This window comes from Nicotiana tomentosiformis, chromosome 2, assembly GCF_000390325.3.
Source record: "Nicotiana tomentosiformis chromosome 2, ASM39032v3, whole genome shotgun sequence".
NCBI lineage: Eukaryota > Viridiplantae > Streptophyta > Magnoliopsida > Solanales > Solanaceae > Nicotiana > Nicotiana tomentosiformis.
The window spans coordinates 48,095,372-48,119,344 of NC_090813.1; the positions used below are offsets into that span (position 1 = coordinate 48,095,372).

Below are 23,973 nucleotides of genomic sequence, written 5' to 3' on the forward strand. Positions count from 1 at the left end.
AAGATTCTTTAACTATTTGACTTCACAATTCTTCTGAATTCTGAGATTTGTTTCTTGGGGAGGGGTTGGGGGTGAATATTCAAATACACTATCTTATGAATCATGCTAAAATGTGACAGATGTTAACTATACGATCCATAATATACATGTTGGAAAAACCAAGCATAATTATATTCTTTCTTTCCTGTTAACAGAAAAAAAAAATTAAATTTTCCTTTTTTTCTTATCATTAGTGAGAAAATGCCTTTTCCCCACGTATCGTTAACAAGGGGTAAAGAAAAGTGTAATTAAACAGTAATAACTAGAAGTTCATTAATATAATTGTGTGATTTTGTCGTTCAAGTTATGACCTTTTGGTGACTTAATAACAAAATCATTGGAGAATTTTAATCCGTACAACTTTTGTAATAGAGGAGAATTATTTAGTCCATTTATAGAATAATTTCTAGTTTTGCCCAACCTTGATTTAGACATTCTTTTTTATTGGATAACTTAGTGTAGATAGTAGTAATGTTGGACCCAATATTAAGGCAATACTCACAATTATCAATAGGGGTGGCAAAATAGATAAAAAATAGTTATTTATCTATATTATCCATTAAAATGAGTTGGATAATTGACTTTTTTAAATGACTAAAATATGGATAAGATTCATATTATCCACTTAAAAATAGATAACAAATGGATACCAATGGGTTAACCTTTACATTTGAAAAAACTCAAATTGGGGATTCCTCAAGTTTGAGAGACTAGAAATTCTCCAAGAAATGATCATATTCAAGAAACCATGAATATCTATATTATCCGTTGGTTAACCTATTTTCTATCCGTATTCAATATGCACCGCGTCAGATAATTTATTTATTTTTGTATTATTTGTTTTCGACCGGCCCAAATCCGACCAGACTCGCCCGTTTGCCACCCCTAATTATCAAGGATAAACTCTGCAACTAGTTAGCTACTAGGCAGTCCGATGCACAAAGCATCGCATTCACGTAGTGTCTGGGTAAGAATCGCACCCCAACAAGTGTGATATAGAGAACCTACCCTTATACAAATATCAGTACCTAGCTAGTTACTCTTTATTTAAAGGCCAAATACATAGTCAGGCACCGAAACTTGGCGCCAATTTTCAATTAGACACTTAAAGTTAGCCTATTTTCTATTAAACACTAGAACTCATTTCAAACTATGCCAATTAAACACAAAACAATGACATGACAAAGAAAGTGTTTCTCACTCTCCTCGAGTGCGTGAATGAATAAAAAATAATAATTTTCTTTTTTTTCTTCCCTTAAAATTTTCAGATTTTCTCTCCTCATTACTGTCACCTTCCTCCCGCCATAGTCACCACTGCAGGTTGTCGCTCGCCGTGGCGATTTTCTTCATTTTCAGATCTGTCCATCACCACCATTATCTGCCATGATTTTCAACAAGAAACACTATGAACCTAGTAAGGAGTTCCATTAGCCCAATACATGAAAACTTATCACTCTCATCAATCCTTTCCCACTTCCCATGAGATCTCAAGAGATAGACACTCTCAAAGACGGAAAATTTAACCTTTGCAAAATCGAAGTTAAGATTTCCAACAATTTATCGGATAACAAAATAAATCTCTGGAAAAAAAATGAATAGTTAAGCTTTCTAAGACGTGAAAGTGCGAGGTCTACGAAAAGTGAATTTTGACGGCTAAAGATGCACTGATCTTTAAGATTTTCCAATAAAATTTTCCAGCAAAAGTCCTTTTTTTACTGGTTAGGAGACGAGGGAAAGAGCCATGTTGTTATATTTATCTGTTTGAAATAGCCGAAAAGGGGTTGGGCGGGAAAGGTTATGCGAAGAAGACAAAGAAGAGGGGGCAGGGGTGGTGTCTGGCGACGGGATTAGAGCCATCGGTGGGTGGGAAACCGTGACAATTTGGGGACAAAGGGTTTTTTTTTTGTTACTTTTTTATTCTTTTCTTAAAAGACTTTAAATATTTTTGTGTCAAAGCCACGTGTCATTTTTTAATTGGACTATTTTGCCATGTCATGCGCGTGTAATCCACAAAATATATTCTTTTGACTGATTAGTATTTTTGTATTTAATTGGCACAGTTTAAAATGAGTTGTAGTGCCTAATAAAAAATATACTAACTTTAAGTGTCTAAGTGAAAAATGCCGCCAAAGTTTGGATGTCGGTCTATGTATTTGGACTTATTTAAATCTTTCGTTTCAAAGAAGATAGATACACAACATTGCTGGTTTTCAGCATCGAGTTTGATGGGTTTTTCTTTTTAAAGGTTTTGTTTTGTCTGCTGAGAAACACAAGAGAGAGAAGACAGTAAATATAGAAAAGGAAAAACAAGAAAAGAAAAAAAAAAAAAGAAACTCAAAATATGAAATATAAAAAAAGAAAGACTAAAAAGAATAAAGAAATAAAGACTCTCTTCAGTTGGTTCAATGACTTCAATCACAAAAAAAAACCAAAAAAACAAATGCCCTTCCTCTTTCTTCTTTTAACTACTTCATCTTTCGTCTTCCTTTCTCATCTCTCACCTTCCTTCTTTCTTACGTTCAACTGAAAAAATAGAGAGAGAGGATAACAAAAACTGAAAAGAAAACAAAAGACAGGAAAAAGACTTCATCTTTTTTCTGTATTAATATTCTTTAAACGTATATTTGCATAAGCTGGGATTAATTTTTTGATGGATCTGCAGATCTAACGCTTTCACAACCACATGTATTGCTCTGTTTTATTCAGATCTCCGTCATTTTTACTTGCCGCACTTCAGTAATAGAACAGAAAGATAGCATATAAAGGCCTAATTACAACTGTGAGTATTCTTTTTTCTTTATTTAGGAGGCAAATTCTCTCAAAGCTGTGAACTTTGTATGGTTTTCCGTGGGTCCATACTTCTGTTTTGTTCATTTTGCACATGTGGTTTTGCTGGGTTTTGGCTTTTACTACCTTAATAATTGACCCCTTCCTTTTTTGGACGGTAATGTGTTAGTTTGACCCAGCTTTTTGCCTCAAGTTGTTTTCAAATCTTTGAGATTTCTAATTTGTGGTTCATGCTTATCTTATTGTTATTCCTGATTTTGTGATAAAGCTATGATCTTTGGCTCTATTCTGTGATAGGTGAAGTTTTAATACTTAAATTTCTTGTTTATTTGTTGTTTCCAGGATAAAGGAGGAGTAGTGGTGAAGGGGTTTTAGTTGGACAGGTTTTGCATCCGTTTGGATGTTGAGGAATTGGCGGTAAGCAAAGGTGAAATGAGGGATGTTATCAAAGTTGATAAATTTTTTGAGGGCATGTTGGCGGCCATCATCGGACCGTTACGTACACACTGGTCCAGATTCAGCTGGACGCCAAGATGGACTTCTTTGGTACAAAGACAGTGGACTGCACTTAGTTGGTGAATTCTCTATGGCAGTTGTTCAGGCCAACAATTTGCTGGAGGATCAAAGTCAGATTGAGTCGGGTTCTCTGAGCTTGCTCGATTCTGGCCCCTATGGAACGTTTGTCGGGGTATATGATGGTCATGGTGGGCCTGAAACATCACGTTATATCAACGATAACCTCTTTCAGCATCTCAAGAGTAAGCATATTTGACTAAACTGCTTATCTGCCAAGTATTTATTTGTTGGATAGTATTGTAGAATTAGTAGTTTGATCTTGATTATTCTGCCACTTATATATTGCAGGGTTTGTAGCTGAACAAAATTCCATGTCTGTTGATGTAATACGAAAAGCATTTCAAGCAACAGAGGAGGGATTCCTTTCTCTGGTTGTTAAGCAGTGGCCAACGAAACCTCAGATGGCTGCTGTTGGATCTTGCTGTTTGGTTGGGGTGGTCTGTAATGGGACCCTTTATGTCGCCAACCTTGGTGATTCCCGGGCTGTTTTGGGGAGACTTGTTAAGGCTACAGGAGAAGTTCTAGCCCTCCAGCTTTCAGCTGAGCATAATGCAAGTTTTGAGTCCGTCAGACAGGAATTACATTCTCTGCATCCTGATGACCCGCAGATAGTGGTTTTGAAGCATAATGTATGGCGTGTAAAGGGTCTGATACAGGTATGTTTCTGGTGACAAGTGTGCTCTGGACTCTAGTTCGCTAGAATGTGATCATCTTGCCTTTGAGTTAAACACAACAGTCATTATTGCACCAGTATATTATCCTCTTCCATTTGCAGGTATTTATGAGTTTATCGCCGACTCTATACTGGCTTTTGTCTTAGGTTCTTACCCTCCGTGAGTCTGAATTGAATTAAAAGTCTGCCATTTTCCCCCCAGTTGTGGCTTTCTCTTTGATACTCCAAAATACCTTATCCTTCTCTTTTGGTTTGCTTAATGAGGGATGGATGCAGGGTTATACTACCAATTGTATTATCTAACTGCTAGGCTAGGTTTTTATCCCGCATTTATGTGCTTTACATGGATTCCTGTTTTTTGAATTAATTTGTTTCTTTACCTTGCAGAACATGTAATTATTGTTTTGAGAATGTTTCAATCTATTGTATTAATCTGTCAGATTACGAGATCCATTGGCGATTTATATCTCAAAAATGCTGAGTACAATAAGGAGCCATTGTATGCAAAATTTCGCTTGCGAGAACCTTTCAAGAGGCCCTTATTGAGCGCGGATCCATCAATTTCAGTGCATGAACTTGAAACACATGATCAATTTCTCATATTTGCTTCTGATGGTCTTTGGGAACATCTTAGCAATCAAGAAGCAGTTGATATCGTCCAAAATAGCTCTCACAGAGTATGATCCTCCACTTGAAAGCATAACATTTCTTATTCTTCTCTTAATTTATTTTTTTATACAGTCATGGATTGAAAGCTGGTCTGATTTCCTTAGGCAGTGCATGTCTATATTTTAAGCATATTACAAACTGAAACCACATATCCTTATATTTCTCTCTTTGTAAATCATGTAATGCACTACTGCATTCCAAGCTTTAATTGTAACGTACTCCTTTTTTGGTGATACGCAATTGCGTTGTATCTACAAATTACATTGTCTTCACTGATGGTATCAAGTACTCACTTATATGGAGCACGAGCACACCCATTTGATAAAAACACTTTTTTTTGTCCGTTTCTTCAGGTGACATGTAGGAGCATAAATCCTTAGCAAAAGCTATCAGATTAACAAATACTAAACATTTATTTTGTGAGTAACGAATTAAGAACTTCAAAGTTCATTGTTCCAATGCTTTAATAGTGGAAGTGTAAAAGGTTTATGGTTCCCTGTCAAATTCCCTTTTGTGTTATGTACTTCTGTGTCTTACTGTGATGAATATGGTTGGAGGATCGTCTGAATGTTGATGGATTTCTATGTTGAGCTTACTGAGAAAGTAATTACATTTACTAAATTCAGGGAAGTGCTCGGCGGCTTGTAAAAGCTGCTTTGCAAGAAGCGGCAAAGAAAAGGGAGATGAGGTATTCTGACCTGAAGAAGATTGATCGCGGTGTGAGGAGACATTTTCATGATGATATCTCGGTCATAGTCGTGTTTCTAGATTCAAACCTTGTGAGTAGAGCCACCTCACTTAGAGGGCCCTCTGTATCTCTGAGAGGAGGTTCAAGAAGTCTGGCTCCCACTTCCACATAACTTGGTACTGCTTGAACTTATCACTTTGTTGTATACTCTGCTGTGTCCTTCTCGTGACAAGATCTTGTAGTAGATTAACGAGAAATAACAGAAGGTGCAGCACTAATTTATTCTTTTGATGTTCAATGGTAACGTTTAACTTGGAACATGTGTCTTCTTATTAACTTTATGAGCAGGCAAGAAGATCGAATGTAGAAATTCTTTCTTGAGGATGGACTTTTCTGCTTATTTCATTTTCCTTTCTTACCACTCGTTTGATCCAAAGGTATCATCGCATACATGGTGTAAAGCTGAAGCCCAATGAATGAATTATTTTCTATCATTTTTACTTCTCCCTATGTCGCTGCAGACCTGTAAAGAATGGAATCTTGAGTATTTGCGCGTCATGATTAATCATTCAAAATTAGAAGACGTTTAGAACAGTGCATGAAATGCACAGCTATTGCACAGCCAAAAGCCTTTTATCTTGCAACCCACAATGTGTTGTTTTTTTTCCTGGAAATGGATTCTTGACTGTTGATTGTGGACACTGTTTTCCAGTTTGGCAACATATTTCTACTGGAGATTCAATTAATTGTGTCTATCTCAGATTCTTGGCGCTAGATAATCAACAGTCAAATTACGTTGACAGGTTTTTATTTGGCAGTATATCATTGTTCACTAGCTCCTTCCAGAAACAGCATAATGGACCATGTACGTTATTGACATTATTGATTTGACTGACCAACAGTATATGTGGGGGAGCAGCTGAAAATTGACCATTTCTCCATGTTATTCACAAAAGTTATCTCTGGGTCGTTATTTAATGATTTGTTCAGCTTTTTCCCTTCTCTGAATTCACTGGTTAATTCATCCATTATTTAATGCACTTGTTGTGCAATGTTTTTGGAGTTGCACCATTAAAATTTCATGATTTAAGTTGCTATTTGCTGATTAATACTAACTGGAATAATTGATGATTACCATGGAGAAGGGGTGGTAAAGCATCTCCCTTGTGATTTGCCTTACTAAAGAACATATTGTTATTTCATTCTATTGTGGCAATCTTCTTCCTCCAAATAATTATGATATTCTAATTCAACCGAAATGCAAGGTTATAATTAAAAGGCTTCTGCCATGATTGCAGTATACAATTACGTTTCAATTCCAAGCAAGTTAAGAATATTTTAAAGATTATAAGATTCATGATAACTTGACAAGTTTTACACCGCAATCCTTCTTTATTAGGGCTTAAAACCGACAATGTTAGCAAGGTCCCAAGTTACTTCATCTGGGCTTGGAAACCGATAATTTGAGCAAGATCACAAGTTCAATAGCTGATTGCAGTATAATGCCTAAATTCTTGCAATATAGGATCAGGAAGATGTGGAAATAAAACTCAAATATCAAAGTTTCTAACTACAGAATTGAGATTGTATGGATCCCTTCCCTTCTACTATTCCGCCAATACAAAGAAGGTAGGCAGACTTTACTGTCAAGTGGTGGTCATTTTTAGATCTTTCATTCCTACACACAACCAAATCAACCTAAATATACCGTGTCTTACATTAAGCAAACTTTAACTGATATCGTATGTTAGCCTTAACTCTTCGTTTCCACTCATGGTTGTTTCCTCGGAAGTTCCTGTCAGGTCGAATGAGTCGTCTTCAATGCTTATACTATAGGCATCTAAGCACCTCAAATTCGCACTCCCAAAGGATAGGCGATCTATGTCCATGTGAAACCTCTGCAATCTAATGCCATCTATGCTAACTGAGCTTTGAGAATAATCAAGTTGCTTCCGTTGATGGTTTCTACTACCCATTGATCCGCTTGACAAGCTTGCTAATTTTAAGGAACCATTTGAAGGTTGTTTAAATATGATATTTTCTGCAGAAAAGAGGGCTGCCTCCAGTTCTTGCCATACTTGAGTCATTGTAGGCCTTTCTTTGGGTACTTTGGCCACACATTTCAGACCAAGCTGTCCCATTTTGAACATCATTTCCATGTTGCATTGTTCCATCAAGAGATTAGCATCTATTATTTCATCGATGGTTCCTCGTTCCAAACTAGGTCTTGCCTGCATAACAAACAATGCAGAGATTTCATGAATCTACAACTTCATCATATGGAAATAGAATGTTTTGCATATTGTAGATATTAGGATGCTAAAATCAAGCCTGAAACTTTCATTACCCAATCAATAATATGAAAATTAGGATGACCTCTGCTTTTCTCGACTACAGGTCTAGCAGCAACAAGCTGCAGTAGTATAACACCATAGCTATAGACATCAGTGAATGAAGTCAAATGGAGAGATGAACAGTAGGCAGGGTCAAGGTACCCTGGTGTCCCCTTGATCTGACTGCTAACATGTGATTGATCCCCACTAGGACCCGATTTCACAAGCCCAAAATCTGAGACCTTGGCCTCAAAGTTCTCTCCTACCAAGATGTTGCTTGGTTTTATGTCCCGATGAATTATACTTGGCTTGATCCCTTCATGCAGATGAGCTATTCCTGGAATAGTAAATATATCATGTATCAAAAGTTTGTCCCCTTATCTTCTATTGATCGACCTCATCAAATTAAGCTGTGAAAACTTTACCTTTAGCAGCTCCAATGGCTATCGTCACTCTCTGCCTCCATGTTAAGCTCCTTCCTCCCCTCCCTACAACAAGCATTTCCAAAAATGTTTAATTTCAGAAACTAAGCAGGATATCATGAACCTAGAGTTTGGAACTTACCCATGATGTAGTCTAGCAGAGAACCATTTGGAACAAACTCGTACACCAGAATTTTTGCTCCCTTAAGCCCTGTTGATGCATAAAACAGCATTAGCCTAATAGTTTTGGATTTATTTTATCATCACAGCTGCTTTTGTCTAAATGTTGAAAATTTCTTGGCCGTCCTATCATTAACCTTTGACTGGTGACTGGTGAGGAAATAATATAATAATAAGTATCGTGAATGTACCAGCTTCTTGGCAGAACCCCACCAAACTAACGAGGTTCCGGTGCTTCACTTTTGAGAGCAACCTGATCTCTGCATGCAGATGCAATCGTATCAGCTACTGACAATGTTCAATGTGGCGATGACTTACAAACAGAAGAAGTTGTTTTCAGTTACCATTTTCAAACTCTTCAATACTGATGTATGATTCAGCATGTGCCTTTTTTATAGCTAGTGTTTCCTCCCTATCAAATGTTCCTCTGTAGACATTTCCAAATGCACCAGAACCAACAAGAGAATCTTGACTGAAATTATTAGTTGCCTTCTGTAATTGTTCCAACTGGAAGAGCTTCAACATCAGTTGTTCAGCTTTTAGAGTTCCTAATTACCTAGAAACTGTCAGTAAAGGAAAGATAAAATCTAGAGAAGAAGATATCAAAGATGAAATCGTCGAATCAATCTAATATACAATCAGTTTCCAATAGACAATGAATCTGATACAAATGTCTCGGTTTGCAACTGCATCCAATGAAAAAAAGAATCTTATATATTTCTTGATTAGTTCATCTTCAAAAGAGTATCTGGAAACTGCAATGCTAATTATTCAGGATATTGAACACAATGCACCGCCTACAATTTGACAGTAACTTACTAGTAGTTCGTCAAAGGACGGATCCTAGTGCGTAAATTCTGGATTAATACTTGGAGGATTAATTTTTCAATATCCCACGATGAAGAAAATAGGAACTTGTTGTATCAATGAATGATTCACTAACCTTTTTGGTTCGGTAACCTAAAGCAAGCATAAAGCTTCCTCTTGAAGCAGAAAAAAGTTGAGCAACCAAAAAATACTAACAAAATTCCAGCTGATACTGCTCCCCATATGTGTTGCTGGCTTTGAAAGAAACCTCGACTCATTTTCTTTTAGTTTATCCCACTTCTATTCTGCTAGGCGTTGCATCCTTTTATTTTCTTTTCATTCAACTTCTTTACTAAGTGGGCAAAGCAAGAATAGGTAGGTCTGTAATACTTGTTCAGAAGGATTGGTATCTCTGCCGGCTATCCATTCATTTGTTGTCTTTCCATGCCAATCCAAGACTTGGTCAGTTATCCCTCTGTCCAAGCGGCACATATGGCCAAAGAGTACATGCAAACATGTATATGCATGTAGAAATGCAGAATTATTCATTCGAAAATGACTTCACAGGAAAAAACCAGAGAATGTGATGCCTTTGTTTCATATTATATAAAGATATATAGTATAAAGAAAAAACCAACCACAATATATTTTGGTTATCATAACAAAACAAAACAAAAAAACACTTGGTAGAAGCTTCTAATTGGCAATGAAATGATGCTCATGTTTCCATGATATTATATAATTGCTGGCAGCATCAGACAGTGCATTTAGGAAAGACATTAGTGTTTGGCTTACATTAATAAAGAATTAGAAGGATTAAAAATACCTATAATGGTCCATCAACTGATAGCAACCTCCATTATTATATTAGCAGTAAGACAGACACTATCCATAATCAAATAGGGGAAATATTACTATAAAATTCATGGCAGAGCTGTATGATTAAGTCGTGAACAAAACATTAAGAAGTCAAGAACCAGGAGCATCATCCCCTTGTCTTTTCCTGATTCTCAAGAACAAAAAGATCGAATCTATGTTCCATTGGATAAGAACAATAACTATGTCTTTTTTCGGTTGTATGCAAGTTCTTTTACATAAAGATGGCTTCTAGCTAAAAGCTTAACATTAAAGAAGCTTCTCAAACCTTGAAAGTTTGCAAATTAATGCAGAATTAAGGAGTCAAATCTACAGGCGTGGACGCTGCACTGTGACTTCCCAAGCTTGTTGCTGCAGCCAAAAACATAAGACAAACATCTAACATCTGAATAACAAAACAATCTTCCCCACATGGAGTTTTGCAAATTATGCTGTTACTCTCCTGTTTCAGAGCGTGGGTTCCAGATAATGTAAAACAACACCACAGCAACAACTATGCCTCAATTACAAGCAAGTGGGAATTGCTTATATGAACTCTCAATTGCCCACATTGCTCCATTTATCACATAATGTAAAACAACATTGTTTAACAAATATACTTGCAATTTATATTAACAACAGAACAAATCATATACACTTAAGGAAAATAAAGAAAAGGCCAAGCAATGCATCAAAATGAGCTATAAACGGTTATGAATCATATACAAATAAATCAAGAACACCAAAAAAATCTCTAGTTTACACTTCACACAACTGAAGAAACTCAACACCACAATTCAGCTATACTGTAACCGAGGCTCTATCTTGTAACAAAGCTTCTGCTGCTTTTTTCCCAGAAACCAATGCTCCATCAAAAGTAGCACTAGTCACATAATCTCCACAAATATACAAGCCTGGTTTTATTTTCGGGTTCTTCGTCAAGTTGGTGGGTGGGCATTGGTTCGGTTGGGCAAACCCGATACGGTACATCCTCAAGTAACTCCATGACCCAACTACCGACTGCCCGAACCAACCCGACAGCTCCTTCACGACCCTATCCACCAAATCCTCATCCGCCACGTCATCATATCGCCCCACAAGCGACACAGAAACCAGTGCCTTCCCTGCCGGAGCATAAGAGGGAGCGACATTAGTGGCGAAGAACATGTTATTGATTATCCCTTTATCCGTACCGTTAAGAAGCAGAACCGGATCCCGAACCGGAACTTTGTCTTGGTCAGCAGAAAAATACAAACAAACAGTGCTCCGAACCGGTTGTCGAACCTCAGCGGTTTTTTCTCCCGCCATATTTCCCGCCAATAACTTAACTGCCTCAGGCTCTTCAACTGCCAATATTACCCCAAATTCACTTGCCAAAATTTCTCCATTTAGTAATTTCACCCTTATTCTTGAGCTCGAATTCGATTCTGAATCAACGGAAACAACTGGTAAATTCAACAGTATCGAATTCGATGGCAATTTCGCCGCCAATTGTTCCGGAATGGCGGCAATGCCCTTCGCCGGAAGCGTGTTGTCACCTAGAGCTAGGCACTTGAAGATGAAATTGAACAGCCGCGACGTCGTTTCGAGCTCTCTATCGAAGAAAATCCCGCCAAAAAATGGTCGGAAAAACCTTTCTAACATTGCATCAGAAAAACCGATCTTTCTCAGTAAATCAATAGTAGTAACTTCTTCAGCATTCAATATTTCATCATCTCCTTGAGTCAAAACTTTTAATCTAGTAAATCCTATGAGTAATTTATCCACAACTGTACCGATTGGATTGGTTAAAGATTGCAGAGAATCTGAGAAGTGGCGGAGAGGATCAGCTACGGTGTTGAAGCGACCACCGTAGTAAACCTGAGCCCCAGAGTAGAATTTTCTGAGGTCTAAGGCGTCATAGTCAAGGATTTTTCGAGCTTCAGGGTAACCAGTAATGAAAATTTGGAAACCACGGTCGAGGATATAACCGTCGACTACGTCGGAGCGAACACGGCCACCGACGGCGTCAGAAGCTTCGAGAAGAAGAAATGGGATGTTATCAGCTTGAAGCCGAGTGGCAGCTGCTAAGCCAGCTAAGCCTCCGCCGATGACAATGACTCCGGTGGTTTTAGGCTGAGGGGGCGAGGTTTGATTGGACAATGACGAGTTCAGGGATATCTGTGAGCAGGCATTCGGCGGTTTAGGGAGTCGAATGCGGTGGCGCGTGGAGATGAGAAGGTTTGAGGAGGGGAGAGAGTGAGTGGCGGGGAGACAGAGACACGGCGGCATTTAGGATAACGGAAACGTAAGGGACAGTTGCTAATTTGGATTTCGTTGGTTGTATTCTATCCATTTGGTGGGGCTGGATTCTCTGCTTCAAGGCATAAGAGAAGATAAGGTGGACAGCAAGAATTGAATTTCTTTGTTTTTCATTTTTTTGGTTCCCCTAATTAAATACTGCAACTATATTTTAGTCGCAAAATTGGTACACATTTTTATAAATCAGTAATTGTTTACCCGCAAAACGATACAATTGAATTTGTAACGTGGTTTATAAACAAGCGAATCGATTTGATCCCAAAATGATAAATAAATTAAATAAAATGCAAGACTTAATATTAAAATCGAGATAAAGCAATAGATAGCTTGGTTCCGGTAGCAGAGCTTCCGAATGCAGCAATATGAATATTAATAAGCAAGAAATAAAATGTTATTGAACTTTTGAATAGTATATAGCATAAGTTTGTCAGAAAACTCGTGTCCCTCTAATGGCTGTTGAAGTCACTATTTATAGTTGCACATAGGGAACAAGGTTATAGGTACAAGCCCCTCTTAAATGACAATTATGGGGGGTCATTGAAGAATGTGTAACGATAGGCTATGAATGCCATGCATAATTCTCCATAACGGATTGTGTATTTAATATTGCAGAATATTCTTCATTGAATACTATCGGGTGACAGACATTTATTTGTCTTCATTAACAATATTCCCTTCGGGAGCTTCCCGATACCAGTATTTTAAAAGGCGTTTCTGGGGCGAGGCCCACCTAAAATGCCCTAAGGCGATGGTGTGAGGCGAAAGTCTCAAAAGGTGTACGTCCAGCAATTCGGGACATACGATCGGGTGTTTGAGTCGCGTTTTTGTAGTGAGGCGTAAGCCCCAAAGTCTTTTTCAAATTAAAATTAAATTTGCTGAATAAGTATTTCAAATAATACCCAAATTCTCAAAAGTAAGCTTATAATTACTCAAAAGTATTAAAAAGAAAATGAAATATTAAATTTAAAAGTTAAGACTTTTTTTTATTGATAGAAACCCTAATTTATGGTCTTTTTTAATTCTTTATCTTGTCCGCTAGTGTGCTACTATCTCTCAAAAGCAACGAATAGTCATTTTATTGTTTATTTTTCAAATACAAAGAGAAATCCATTTTCTTTCATATCAGCAAGTTCAAAGTTCACTGCAGGGGTTCCTATTTAACGGAACACCCTAAATTTCGAGGTGAAGGGATGGCAGACCTTCGTATGCAGCAGACTAGACCCGTTACAGAACGAGACAAACTTACTTATTCCACGGGCAGTTCTAGTCGCCTCTATTATGGCCGGGTACCCGATCAATGTGGGTGTCGTGATGTCGACCAACATGTCAGTGGTTGCCAGGCAGGCTGATACTTTCTACCTGTATCCCAACACCATCACTGAGTACCTTATGGATGCACATGTAGAGTCCAGAGACTATGACACAAAGGTTCGGGCAAAGAAGCCATTCTCTTGGTATTCTCTGATGGATGCACACTAAGAGAAAGGGTCAGCCGACTACTACCATAGGCCAGTCTGATGAACCTTCGGTGGTAGCTGCAGAGTCCGTAGATGTGCCTTTTACTTCAGCACTGCCATCTTCAAGTACATCTGTCATTCCTCCACCTTCAGCCTCAGTACCTCCCTCCTCGTCTTTGAAGCCGGTGCCTATGCCTTATTCTCCACTATCTGCGCTGCAAGTCTTCCAGACACTGGCGAGCCTCAACAACTGGATATAGATAGCTACTACAAAGCTGACTGACATATGCAGTCAGGTTGCAGCACAGTCATCTTCTGGCACCCCAAATTCCTCCCACAGTCGAAGAAATATTGAAGAGGATCCTGGACAACCAGAACACTATCATGGATACTCTGGTACAACATGGGTCCGTGATTGAAGAATTGGGCAAAGAAGTGAAGAAGATGCGGAAGTCACAGGCTTCGAAGAAATCGGTGGACAAGCTACGGCGACAGGTCACCAAGCTTGCAGCAGCCGGAGACATTCCATTCGACATGTCGATAGACCCGCACCACCCAGGCCCAGTTCCCACAGATCCCACCACAACAGTTGGTCAGTCTGAGGAGCCAGGCCTTTCTGCTGACACTGCTGAGGCAGTCCGTCAATGTTCACCAATCCAGCTACTCCCGGACTTGAGGATGATGAAATCCAATTGGAGACTAAGGTCGGTTCCACTGTTGGGGACACAAAGATGAACACAGAGCCATAGGGAGTTTTCTTCACTCTTACCTTTCTTATACTCTTATTTTGTTAAGCATTGGGGACAATGCATTTTTATTCAGGGGGTGGAGTTTTTTTTGACATTTTGATGATTCTAATAATGTATTTTGATAACTATGAGACAAATTGGCCTGTAAGTAACTTAGTACTATTTTCTCCTTACTTCTCGTTATGTATATATTCTCTTTTATCCCTCTTTATGTATATTCGTTTAGCTTTCAATAGCTTTTTGCTTTATTAGCTTCTTTATCTTTATGTTTGTCTTCTGTTTGACTTGGTAGCTTCTTTTTGAAGTAGTAGCTTCTTTTTGCTTTAATAGATTTTTTTTTATGTTTTAATGGATAATAAGCCTTTGGTTTTCTTAATGCCACGGTTCTTTCTAAAGGTGAGTTTTTGTGTGAACCGGGTGACTTTTCCCAACGATGGATGGCGTGACAACCTTTTTAAGGGATTGAGTTCGTTGTTGGTAGCTAGGTAATAATAGTAGTAATAATGAATAAAAAGACCTAATTGAGTGATGCTCGAAGAGTCAAACATGCTTCACTTGGTACCAACACACTTAACTACTTGCTTATGGTTAAAAATAAGTTTTTTGGAAAGAAATAGCTCTAGTTAGTGACCTTTTTACTCTTGTGTTGACTTAGGCAATCATCAAGTGGTTTAGTCGAACCATAGTGATTCTCAATCTTGAACATGGTCGTTATGGGCCCTCGACTCTATCCTTTTTAACAATCCAGTTGCGTGAGATGTGAGATGTTATCGTTGCAAGTCCAAGTACCCGTGTGAATGGTCTAGAACTTGCCCCGAATATGTTTCTAGGCAAAATTTTAAGTTTTATTTGGCTTGTAAAGTGACTGTAGGATCTCCTTGACCCGCTTGAAATTTTCCATTGCCCACTAATGTTGTTATCCTTAGTCAACCCATTTGAGCCTTTCTCATTTGACAACCATGTTACAAGCCTTTACCCGTTTTGTCATGACCCTCTCTTGGCACCCGAGCTTTTCTTAACACTATTGTGAAATAATTGGCTAAAAATATAAGTTTGGAGGAGAGACGAGGAGTTTATCAAGGCACAAAAGAAGAAAAAAATGAGGAAAAAGAAAGAACAAAAAGAAAAATGCAAAAAGAATGTGAATAAGTTAAAAAGTTGAAGGGATTCAAAGAAAAGTAATGATGCGAAGCATGGAAAAAGTAAAGAAGGAGAAAATGAATATCATGACCAAGAAAGAGTGATGTTAAGTCTCTCTACTTCCCCTAAGGAAAATAAAATACCTCAAAGAGTTAGCAAAAACATAAGCCGATAAATGAAAATAGAGTGCTTAAGGAAAGGTGAACCCATTCTATCATAGCTTATCCAACCTTAGTCCAAAAGCCTTCATTGCATCCTGAAAAAGCCCTACGTGATTTCAAGCCGAGTAAGCTTACATTAGCGGTGATTTACATGAGGGGCAAGCCTATGGTACTTAAAGCCGTACTTGCGATATTTTTTTGAGAGAGATGAATGAACCTTTCACAAATCTTTGAATTTAGTGCCATATTCTTAAGTGAGATAGGCAAACGGAGAGTAGAGGAGGAGGAGTTTGGGATCCATAATGACCTACATGAAAGAGCGAGCTTCCTTGATGAATAAAGTCAACTCTTGATGCTCAAGTGTCACATTAGAACCATTTGTGCTTAAAAGTTTAACTTGCTGCCTTGTTGATAATTCATAAGTATCGTAGGTAATTGTTGGTCCCAATTGATGTGTGATTGATTCATCTTTGATTAGCGGGAATGGCTCTTAACTTATGGAGGAGGGAACTACTTTATTTGCTTGAGGACAAACAAAAGTTTAAGTTTGGGGGAGTTGATAAGTGGGGATTTTGACTACTTATTAGAGCCTTTAAGCTTTCGTTTTAGTCCAAAAGCGCTTAATTGTGTTCCCGAAAATTGATGAAATTTACTTAATTGCAGGAATATTGGAAGAAGAGCTCCCGAGATAAAATCCAACTCAAGAAGGAGTAATCTGAACTCAAGGATAAAAACAGGCACAAAAGCTAAAAGTGCGGACCACAGAATATCTTCTACGGTCGCAGGTCGTGAAGCAATTCCATGAGAGAATGTTGCAAGATACGGACCGCACACAAATTGTGCGGCCGAAGAAGCTGGTTAGACCAAAAGTTCAGAGAACTTGTAGCTCAAAGTGCGGACCGCACAATTATTGTGCGGCCGCAGAAGAAGAGCCACTTGGCCGCACTCAGAACTGTTCGGGCCGCAGAAGAACAAGGTGCGGTCGCACTCAGAATTGTGCAGACCGCAGAAAGAAAGCAGTGCTGCCGCATATCAGAATTATGTGGCCGCAGATTTCCACTCCTGTAAAGCTGAAGAAAAGTGCGGACCGCGCATGGAATTGTGCGGCCGCAGAACCTCCAAAGGGCATTTTTGTCCGAAAATTCCAGCTTTGTATAAATAGAAGAGTTTCACTCTTTTAGGTAAACTTTTGCTATTTTGAGCTTTTTGAATATTGATTTCATCGTTTTAATTATCAATATAGGTTTAATTATCATTTGATCTTCTGTTTCTTCTAGTTTGAGCACGAGTAGCTAAAGTTTCACTAGGGTTGTGACTTAACCCCAGTGTGTAAACTTAATGGGTGTTTGATTTATTGCTTATTTGTGGTTGGATGTTTATTATCTAGCCTTGTTTTTATTTTTATTTTAAGAATTAATGGCTGCAAACATTAATTCATGCCTATTTGACTTAGTTTCTACTTGAGAAAGAGAGACATAGTCTAGAAAAACTTGGCTAGCAAGAAATTGGGTCAATCGAGAGATTGATAAGCCCAATTAAAGGGCTGAACCTAAAGATAGTAAAATCCAACTTGAGCTTCTTATCAACTATTTTGTTCAATACCTATTTGGACTTGAGAAAGTCAAATAGGGCAAAATCACTCTCTGACCGAGAGGTATTGAGTGGATACTTGAGTGTTGATATCTATTATACACCCCAACAATAAAATAAGCTTTAAAGTTTACAACCCATTAGGAAAACACCTAGGTGAAAGTCATAGCCCCAGGCCTTTTATATCATTTGGAAAATAACAAAAATAATTTCCTAGTTTCATTCTTTGAATCACAATCGTAGTTTAGTTTAGATTTTTAAACAAAACCAAATATAGCGGAAGTGTAAATTTAGATATACAAACTCAAGCGCTAAGATATATACTACTAACACCCATCCATATAGATCCCTGCGGAATTCGACCCCGACTCTTGTTGGGTATTACTATTGCATTGACCGTTTTCATAACCTCAAAGTGAGGAGTGAAATTGGACGAGATCAGCCTCTGACTTTAGAGAAAGATAATAATAAAATACATTATCTCTCGGGGGAGTGTATGATAAACAATGCCATGCATAACGAGACAGCATTACGATATTTGTTCTGCTTATTATTTCTTCTAGTTTTGTTATGACATGATTTTTTATTTGAATTTTTGCTTTGCAGGCTAACTTCATTTCTTCTGAGGGACTTCAGAAATTGATTCTCGATAAAGAAAAACTCACATCCGAGCGGGATCAACTGTTGACCCAGCGGGAGAAAATTATTGCTTGCCTCCCGGCACTGGAAACACAAGCTGCCGAAGCCGTTGAGTTGGAAGCTCGGTTGCAGCAGAGTAAGCAAGAGGTGATGACCCTCAGCCAAGAGGCCACCCTGTTAAGGGTATAATTTCAGGAAGCCAAAGCAAAGTAGTCCCAGGTCCAAAATGTTGTTCTTGCTGCTGCCGAGCGCGAGGCTGCCTCTACTGAAAGACTAAATAATTTTTAGGCAGCCTTGAACTCCAAAACTAAAGAGGCTGCTACTGCTGAGGGGAAGCGGGCCCATATGGAAGAGAAGTATAAGAAGGTCATGGAGCACAATAAAGTTTATAACTCCACTATCTGTGACCTTGATGTCACCCTTCAGGCCGCAAAATCTAAGCAAAATAACCTTTCGACCGAGGTTGATCAGCTGAAGGCGGAGCTTCAGCGTCGAGCGACTTCCCTCATTGTTGAAAAAACATATTCGATGTATAGCATGAGGAGAAAAACCTTGGAAAAGGCTTCAGTTTGCTTCATTTTCCCTCTATTTTTCTTTTTCATACTTTCATACTTGTGCTTCTTGGCATGTTTTTTATATAAAAGTGCTTTTTCATTTAAGTATTGCGCAAATTTTACTTTTTTGCGTCGAGTTATGCAAGAATTCGAGTTCATTTTTCCCCGATGGCATTTGGCTTCAAGGCATAAACTCTTTCTGAACCAACCCTTTACTGTGAGGGTTTCATAAGAGAGGGCACTCTTATATATACGGTACTCTTAAAGAGAACGTCTCTTGTTCATTCCGGCGCTAGCATTTGAAGTACTTGATTAACTTTTAAATGATAAAATTAATCCATCGTTTGGACAAGAAATAAGATAAAAATTAAAGGACTTTACTTTATTCCTTCCATTTTCAAAAGTACTTAAGCATTCGTTGTGCTTAAAAGAAATTGCCATTACTTGTGGCTAATTTATACAACTTGTTTCTACGGGATTAGTCGCGCAGTCCCCGGTCATGATGATACATCTTTGTTCGCGAATTTCGTAGTCCCGGTTTATGCGGTAGTCATATTGTTGTATTCTCATATCATTCCCCCAGTGTTCGAATGCGAAAAATGCGAATTTGAACACTAGAAGTCTTGTTTCTTTGATGAATCCACTAGTGAATGGTTGGATAATCTTTAGTCCGATAGCAAGCTTCACTTCCCATTAGGAACTTTGTTACAGATCCAAAGAATATCTAACCCCCCCCCCCCCCCCTGGCTTGCTCTCATGAATGATCGGGTAACCTTTGGCCCGATAGCAAGCTTTATTTCTCGATAGGAACTTTGCTACTGAGTAAAAGATTATCTAACTGTCCAGTATCGGTTCAAGGCTTTCATGCTTGTCGTTTAAAGGTCTTATTTCTGGTGACGATACTTCCTTCGTAGTATGCTTTCTGTTGCTGCCTTGTTAAAAATCTTTCCCAAAAAATCCAATTGGGACAAAAACTGGACGAAGAGAAAAAGAGTGGAGCACATACTTTCGGTATAAGCGGTCCCCATCAGCAATAGTACCATTTGAGGTGTGTCATATTTCAGTTGCTCGACAATTTTACTCAATTTTGATTCTCCAATTCGTACGATCCTTTCCCGGAGCTTTCCTACGTTGAGCTCTCGTGTGTTTTAAGTTACTTTCCTTAAAATCAAATCTCTTACTTTGAAATAACGGAGATTGGCTCTTCAATTGTAGTATTTTTTCATTCTTTGTTTCTGGTCCATCAACCTTATATGTGCCAAGTCCCTGCGTTCGTCAAGAAGGTCCAATATGACCAACAATGCTTCGTTGTTTACTTTTTCGTTCGCTGGAAGTATCTCATGGTAGGTTCTCCCACTTCCACTGGGATCAGGGCTTCTGCTCCATACACGAGAGAAAAGGGTGTCTCTCCCGTGCTTGACTTGGTTGTCGTTCGGTATGCCCATAGCACTCCTGGTAACTCTTCGGCCCATTTGCCTTTGGCTTCTTCCAATCTCTTTTTGAGATTTTGAATAATCACTTTGTTTGTTGACTCTACTTGACCGTTTTCACTCGGGTGGTATGGCGATGATGTTATTCTTTTGATTTTCAAGTCTTCGAGAAATTTTGTGACCTTTGTGCCTATAAATTATGGCCCGTTATCGCATGCTATATCTTTTGGTATCCCGAACTTGCTAATTATGTTCTCCCATAGGAAATCGACTACTTTGCGCTCTCCGATTTTCTAGTAAGGACTTGCTTCAACTCACTTAGAAAAGTAGTCATTTAAAATTAAAAGAAATATTATCTTTCTAGGAGCAAGTGGCAGCGGACCGACTATGTCCAACCCCATTTCATGAATGGCCAGGGCGACAAAACCGAGTGAAATAGTTCTGCTGGTTGATGCACCAACGGTGCGTGGTGTTGACACTTATCGCACTTCTGAACATATGTCTTAGTGTCTTGTTCCTTTAGGGGCCAGTAGTATCCTACCCTAATTAGCTTTAATACCAAGAAGTCCGCACCCGGTTGATTTCCACTGATTCCTTCGTGAACTTCTATCATGATGTAATTAGCCTCGGAGGCTCCTAAACATCAGGCCAACATGCCTTGGAAAGACTTTCTATACAATTGGTCTCCCCGCAAGTAGTAACAGGCTGCTTTGGTGCGTAGTGCTCGGGATGCCTTGGGATTTTTGGGTAGTTTTTCGTGCTTGAGATAGTCAATGATCTCATTTCTCCAGTCCCAGACCAAATTGGTCGCGTTTACTTCATAATAACCATCCACATCCAATACCGAATGCATAAGTTGTACGACCGTACCGGAGTCTGATCCCTTCATTTTCGTGGACGAGCCCAGATTGGGCAATGCGTGTGCTCCCGCATTTTCTTCCCTCGGGTTATGGGTGATTGACCATTCCCTGAAACATGTGAGCAAAGTCTGAACTTTCACTACATATTATTGCATGTGTTCCTCTTTGGTGTCGAAGATCCCGTAGACCTGATTTACAACCAGTTGTGAATCACATTTGATTTCTATGACCTCAGAGTCTAGCCCTCGAGACAGCTCGAGCCCTGCAATTAAAGCCTCATACTCAGCTTCATTGTTAGTCAAAGGAACGGTTCTTATGGCCTACCTGAGGGTTTCTCCTGAGGGTGTTATTAGTACTACCCCGAGCCCAAACCCTTTTACGTTGGAAGCTCCGTCCGTAAACAAGTTCTAGAATTCCGATGTCGATTCTGACACCATTGCCGCTTCTTTGGTGGCCAAGGGTAGCAGTCCAAGACTAAAATCGGCCACAAAGTCGGTCAAAACTTGTGACTTGATCACAATCCTATGTTTATACTCTCTGTCAAATTCACTCATTTCGACTGCCTATTTGTCCAATCGACCAGATAGTTCAGGTTTGTGAAGGATATTTCACAGAGGAAAGGTTGTCACCATGGCTATTAGATGAAATTGAAAATAAGGCCTAAGCTTTCGAGCGGCTAATACAAGAGCTAAGGCCAATTTTTCCAAATGTAGGTAGTGAGTTTCCGTTCCCGTTAAAATTTTACTAACATAATAGATTGGAGATTGCGTACCTCCGTATTCACGGACTAAAACGGCACTTACCGCTACCTCAAGAAAATGAGTTTCATTAAAAATTACCGATTTAAGATAATATACGGTCAGAGCTATAATACTCGATATTTATGAACTAGCACCATATAAAGTACCATATGATCATGATAGTATGATGTATAAAGTGTATCAAAAATAAGTAAATTTTAAGTAATTTGAGACAATTCTTAATTATGCGGGTATTGATTAATTATCGGATATCGGGACATTACCTAACTACCTAATAATTGGATAAAGATTAAATTTCCCACCCCCATTTGTCCAATTACCTAACTACCTAATAACTGCCTATTTGTCCAATCGACCAGATAGTTCAGGTTTGTGAAGGATATTTCACAGAGGAAAGGTTGTCACCACGGCTATTAGATGAAATTGAAAATAAGGCCTAAGCTTTCGAGCGGCTAATACAAGAGCTAAGGCCAATTTTTCCAAATGTAGGTAGTGAGTTTCCGTTCCCGTTAAAATTTTACTAACATAATAGATTGGAGATTGCGTACCTCCGTATTCACGGACTAAAACGGCACTTACCGCTACCTCAAGATAATGAGTTTCATTAAAAATTGCCGATTTAAGATAATATACAGTCAGAGCTATAATACTCGATATTTATGAACTAGCACCATATAAAGTACCATATGATCATGATAGTATGATATATAAAGTGTATCAAAAATAAGTAAATTTTAAGTAATTTGAGACAATTCTTAATTATGCGGGTATTGATTAATTATCGGATATCGGAATATTACCTAACTACCTAATAATTGGATAAAGATTAAATTTTTCACCCCTACCCCCACCCCCACCCCCACGTGGCATCAATTCACCTCTTGAAGAAGTGACTCTTAGTCAATTTTCATTAGGTGGTATCTAATGTGTTAGTTACACACTACTTCATTTCTAACAATTTCAATACTACAATCAGACGGGATCACTACTTCATTTCTAACATTTTCAATACTACAATCAGATGGGAGGTTTGGTACCTTAGCAACGAAAGTTCTGACAAAATTCCTACAAAGTTCCTACAACCAGAACGTTAGAGATTTCCTACAAACAAAATTCTTGCGATCAAATTGATTCCAACAAGAATTATTAGAACCTTAGCAACGTAAAATTTTGCGGTTTTAAAGGAGTACGGTGCAATCTTTTTCAAGAATATCAAACAGAATTTTCCCTACTCCAGGTATGCTAAGGCTAAGCCATTCCTTCATTTTGGAATGATCACGTAATTACATGCATTTGATAACGAGACATAAAGAGAAATTCATGTCCTGGAATTTACGTATATTTTTCTAGTCTTGTAAGTTACAATATTCTCTTTATCGGGACTTCATATTCAATTGAGTATTTCCTTTTTTCAGTCAAGAGAGCAGAAAGTCTATATATACTATATTACAGTATTTTTATTACCATCGAGCTATAATCGAAGGGCAGGCCCCTATTGGGCAACCTCTGATCAGATGGTAAGTTATATACCGAGCCTAGTATGTCCGAACACCTATGAGCGAGCCCAGTTGGCCGAGATACAGATCTTAGTATGGCCGAGCGCCTATGAGCGAGCCTACTACAGCATAGCAGTTACATATATATACCGAGCCTTATATGGCCGGACATCTATTTTACTTACTATAATAGAGTCAGTATCAGCATGTGAGCATATCTTCAGATTATCTTTAACCCCCAGTTGCTTTCAGTTATTATATTATCAGTTTAGTTTCAGCTTTCAGTATATTGCCTTACATACTCGGTACACTATTTCGTACTGACGTCCCTTCCTGGGGGTGCTGCATTTCATGAATGCAGGTTCAGACAGACAGACGGGTAGACCTCCTCAGTAGGTGTTGCCCGAGTTCAGCTTTATCGGTAAGCTCCCCGTCCTTCGGAGTTGCCGGGTCTAAAAGTTTTGTGTACATCTTGTGTATGTATTTAGATAAATGGAGGGCTCGATAAATACCTTTTCAAATATTTCAGAGCCTGATGGCATTCCAGCGTACATTCGAAGTTGTTCGTCTTTTTCAGAAGTGAGAAGAAGTGATAACATTTTTTCGAAGACCGGGAAATGAATCTGCTTAAAGAGACGAGTCTTCTTGTTAACCTTTGAACCTCTTTCAAATTTGATAGATGGTCGGGGATGTCCTCAATGGCTTTAATTTTATCGGGATTGACTTCGATCCTCCTTTGACACCAGGAACCCTAAGAACCTTTGAACCTCTATAACAGACTGTGTATCTAATGCTGCAGAATATTC

At 38.6% G+C, this 23,973-nt stretch overlaps 3 protein-coding genes across 5 annotated transcripts; 1 reads left to right on the plus strand and 2 right to left on the minus strand.

The window, feature by feature from the left end:
* The first annotated feature begins 2,449 nt into the window (after positions 1-2,449).
* LOC104097299 (probable protein phosphatase 2C 60) lies at positions 2,450-5,926 on the plus strand. Of its 3 annotated transcripts, XM_070195276.1 has the most exons (6): positions 2,450-2,818; positions 3,169-3,584; positions 3,691-4,058; positions 4,516-4,752; positions 5,371-5,608; positions 5,781-5,926. In XM_070195276.1, exons 2-5 carry the CDS (start codon positions 3,266-3,268, stop codon positions 5,602-5,604), a joined length of 1,158 nt encoding a protein of 385 aa, XP_070051377.1. In that variant the 5' UTR covers positions 2,450-2,818; positions 3,169-3,265; the 3' UTR covers positions 5,605-5,608; positions 5,781-5,926. The 3 variants fall into 3 exon arrangements, with proteins under 3 accessions (XP_070051377.1, XP_009602153.1, XP_009602154.1); XM_009603858.4 differs by having other exon boundaries at positions 5,371-5,816; XM_009603859.4 differs by lacking the exon at positions 2,450-2,818 and adding an exon at positions 2,850-2,983 and having other exon boundaries at positions 5,371-5,816.
* Positions 5,927-6,956: 1,030 nt separating this feature from the next.
* Positions 6,957-9,751, minus strand: LOC104097298 (probable serine/threonine-protein kinase PBL11). Its single transcript, XM_009603856.4, has 7 exons — positions 9,311-9,751; positions 8,712-8,915; positions 8,559-8,627; positions 8,330-8,398; positions 8,191-8,253; positions 7,780-8,102; positions 6,957-7,663 (listed from the first exon to the last, which is right to left on the minus strand). The coding sequence occupies exons 1-7, from the start codon at positions 9,450-9,452 to the stop codon at positions 7,163-7,165; spliced, it is 1,371 nt and encodes a 456-aa protein (XP_009602151.1). The 5' UTR covers positions 9,453-9,751; the 3' UTR covers positions 6,957-7,162.
* An 881-nt stretch (positions 9,752-10,632) lies between these two features.
* Positions 10,633-12,359, minus strand: LOC104097297 (15-cis-phytoene desaturase, chloroplastic/chromoplastic). The gene has a single exon (XM_009603855.4). It carries the CDS (start codon positions 12,298-12,300, stop codon positions 10,831-10,833), a length of 1,470 nt encoding a protein of 489 aa, XP_009602150.1. The 5' UTR covers positions 12,301-12,359; the 3' UTR covers positions 10,633-10,830.
* Between the last annotated feature and the right edge of the window lie 11,614 nt (positions 12,360-23,973).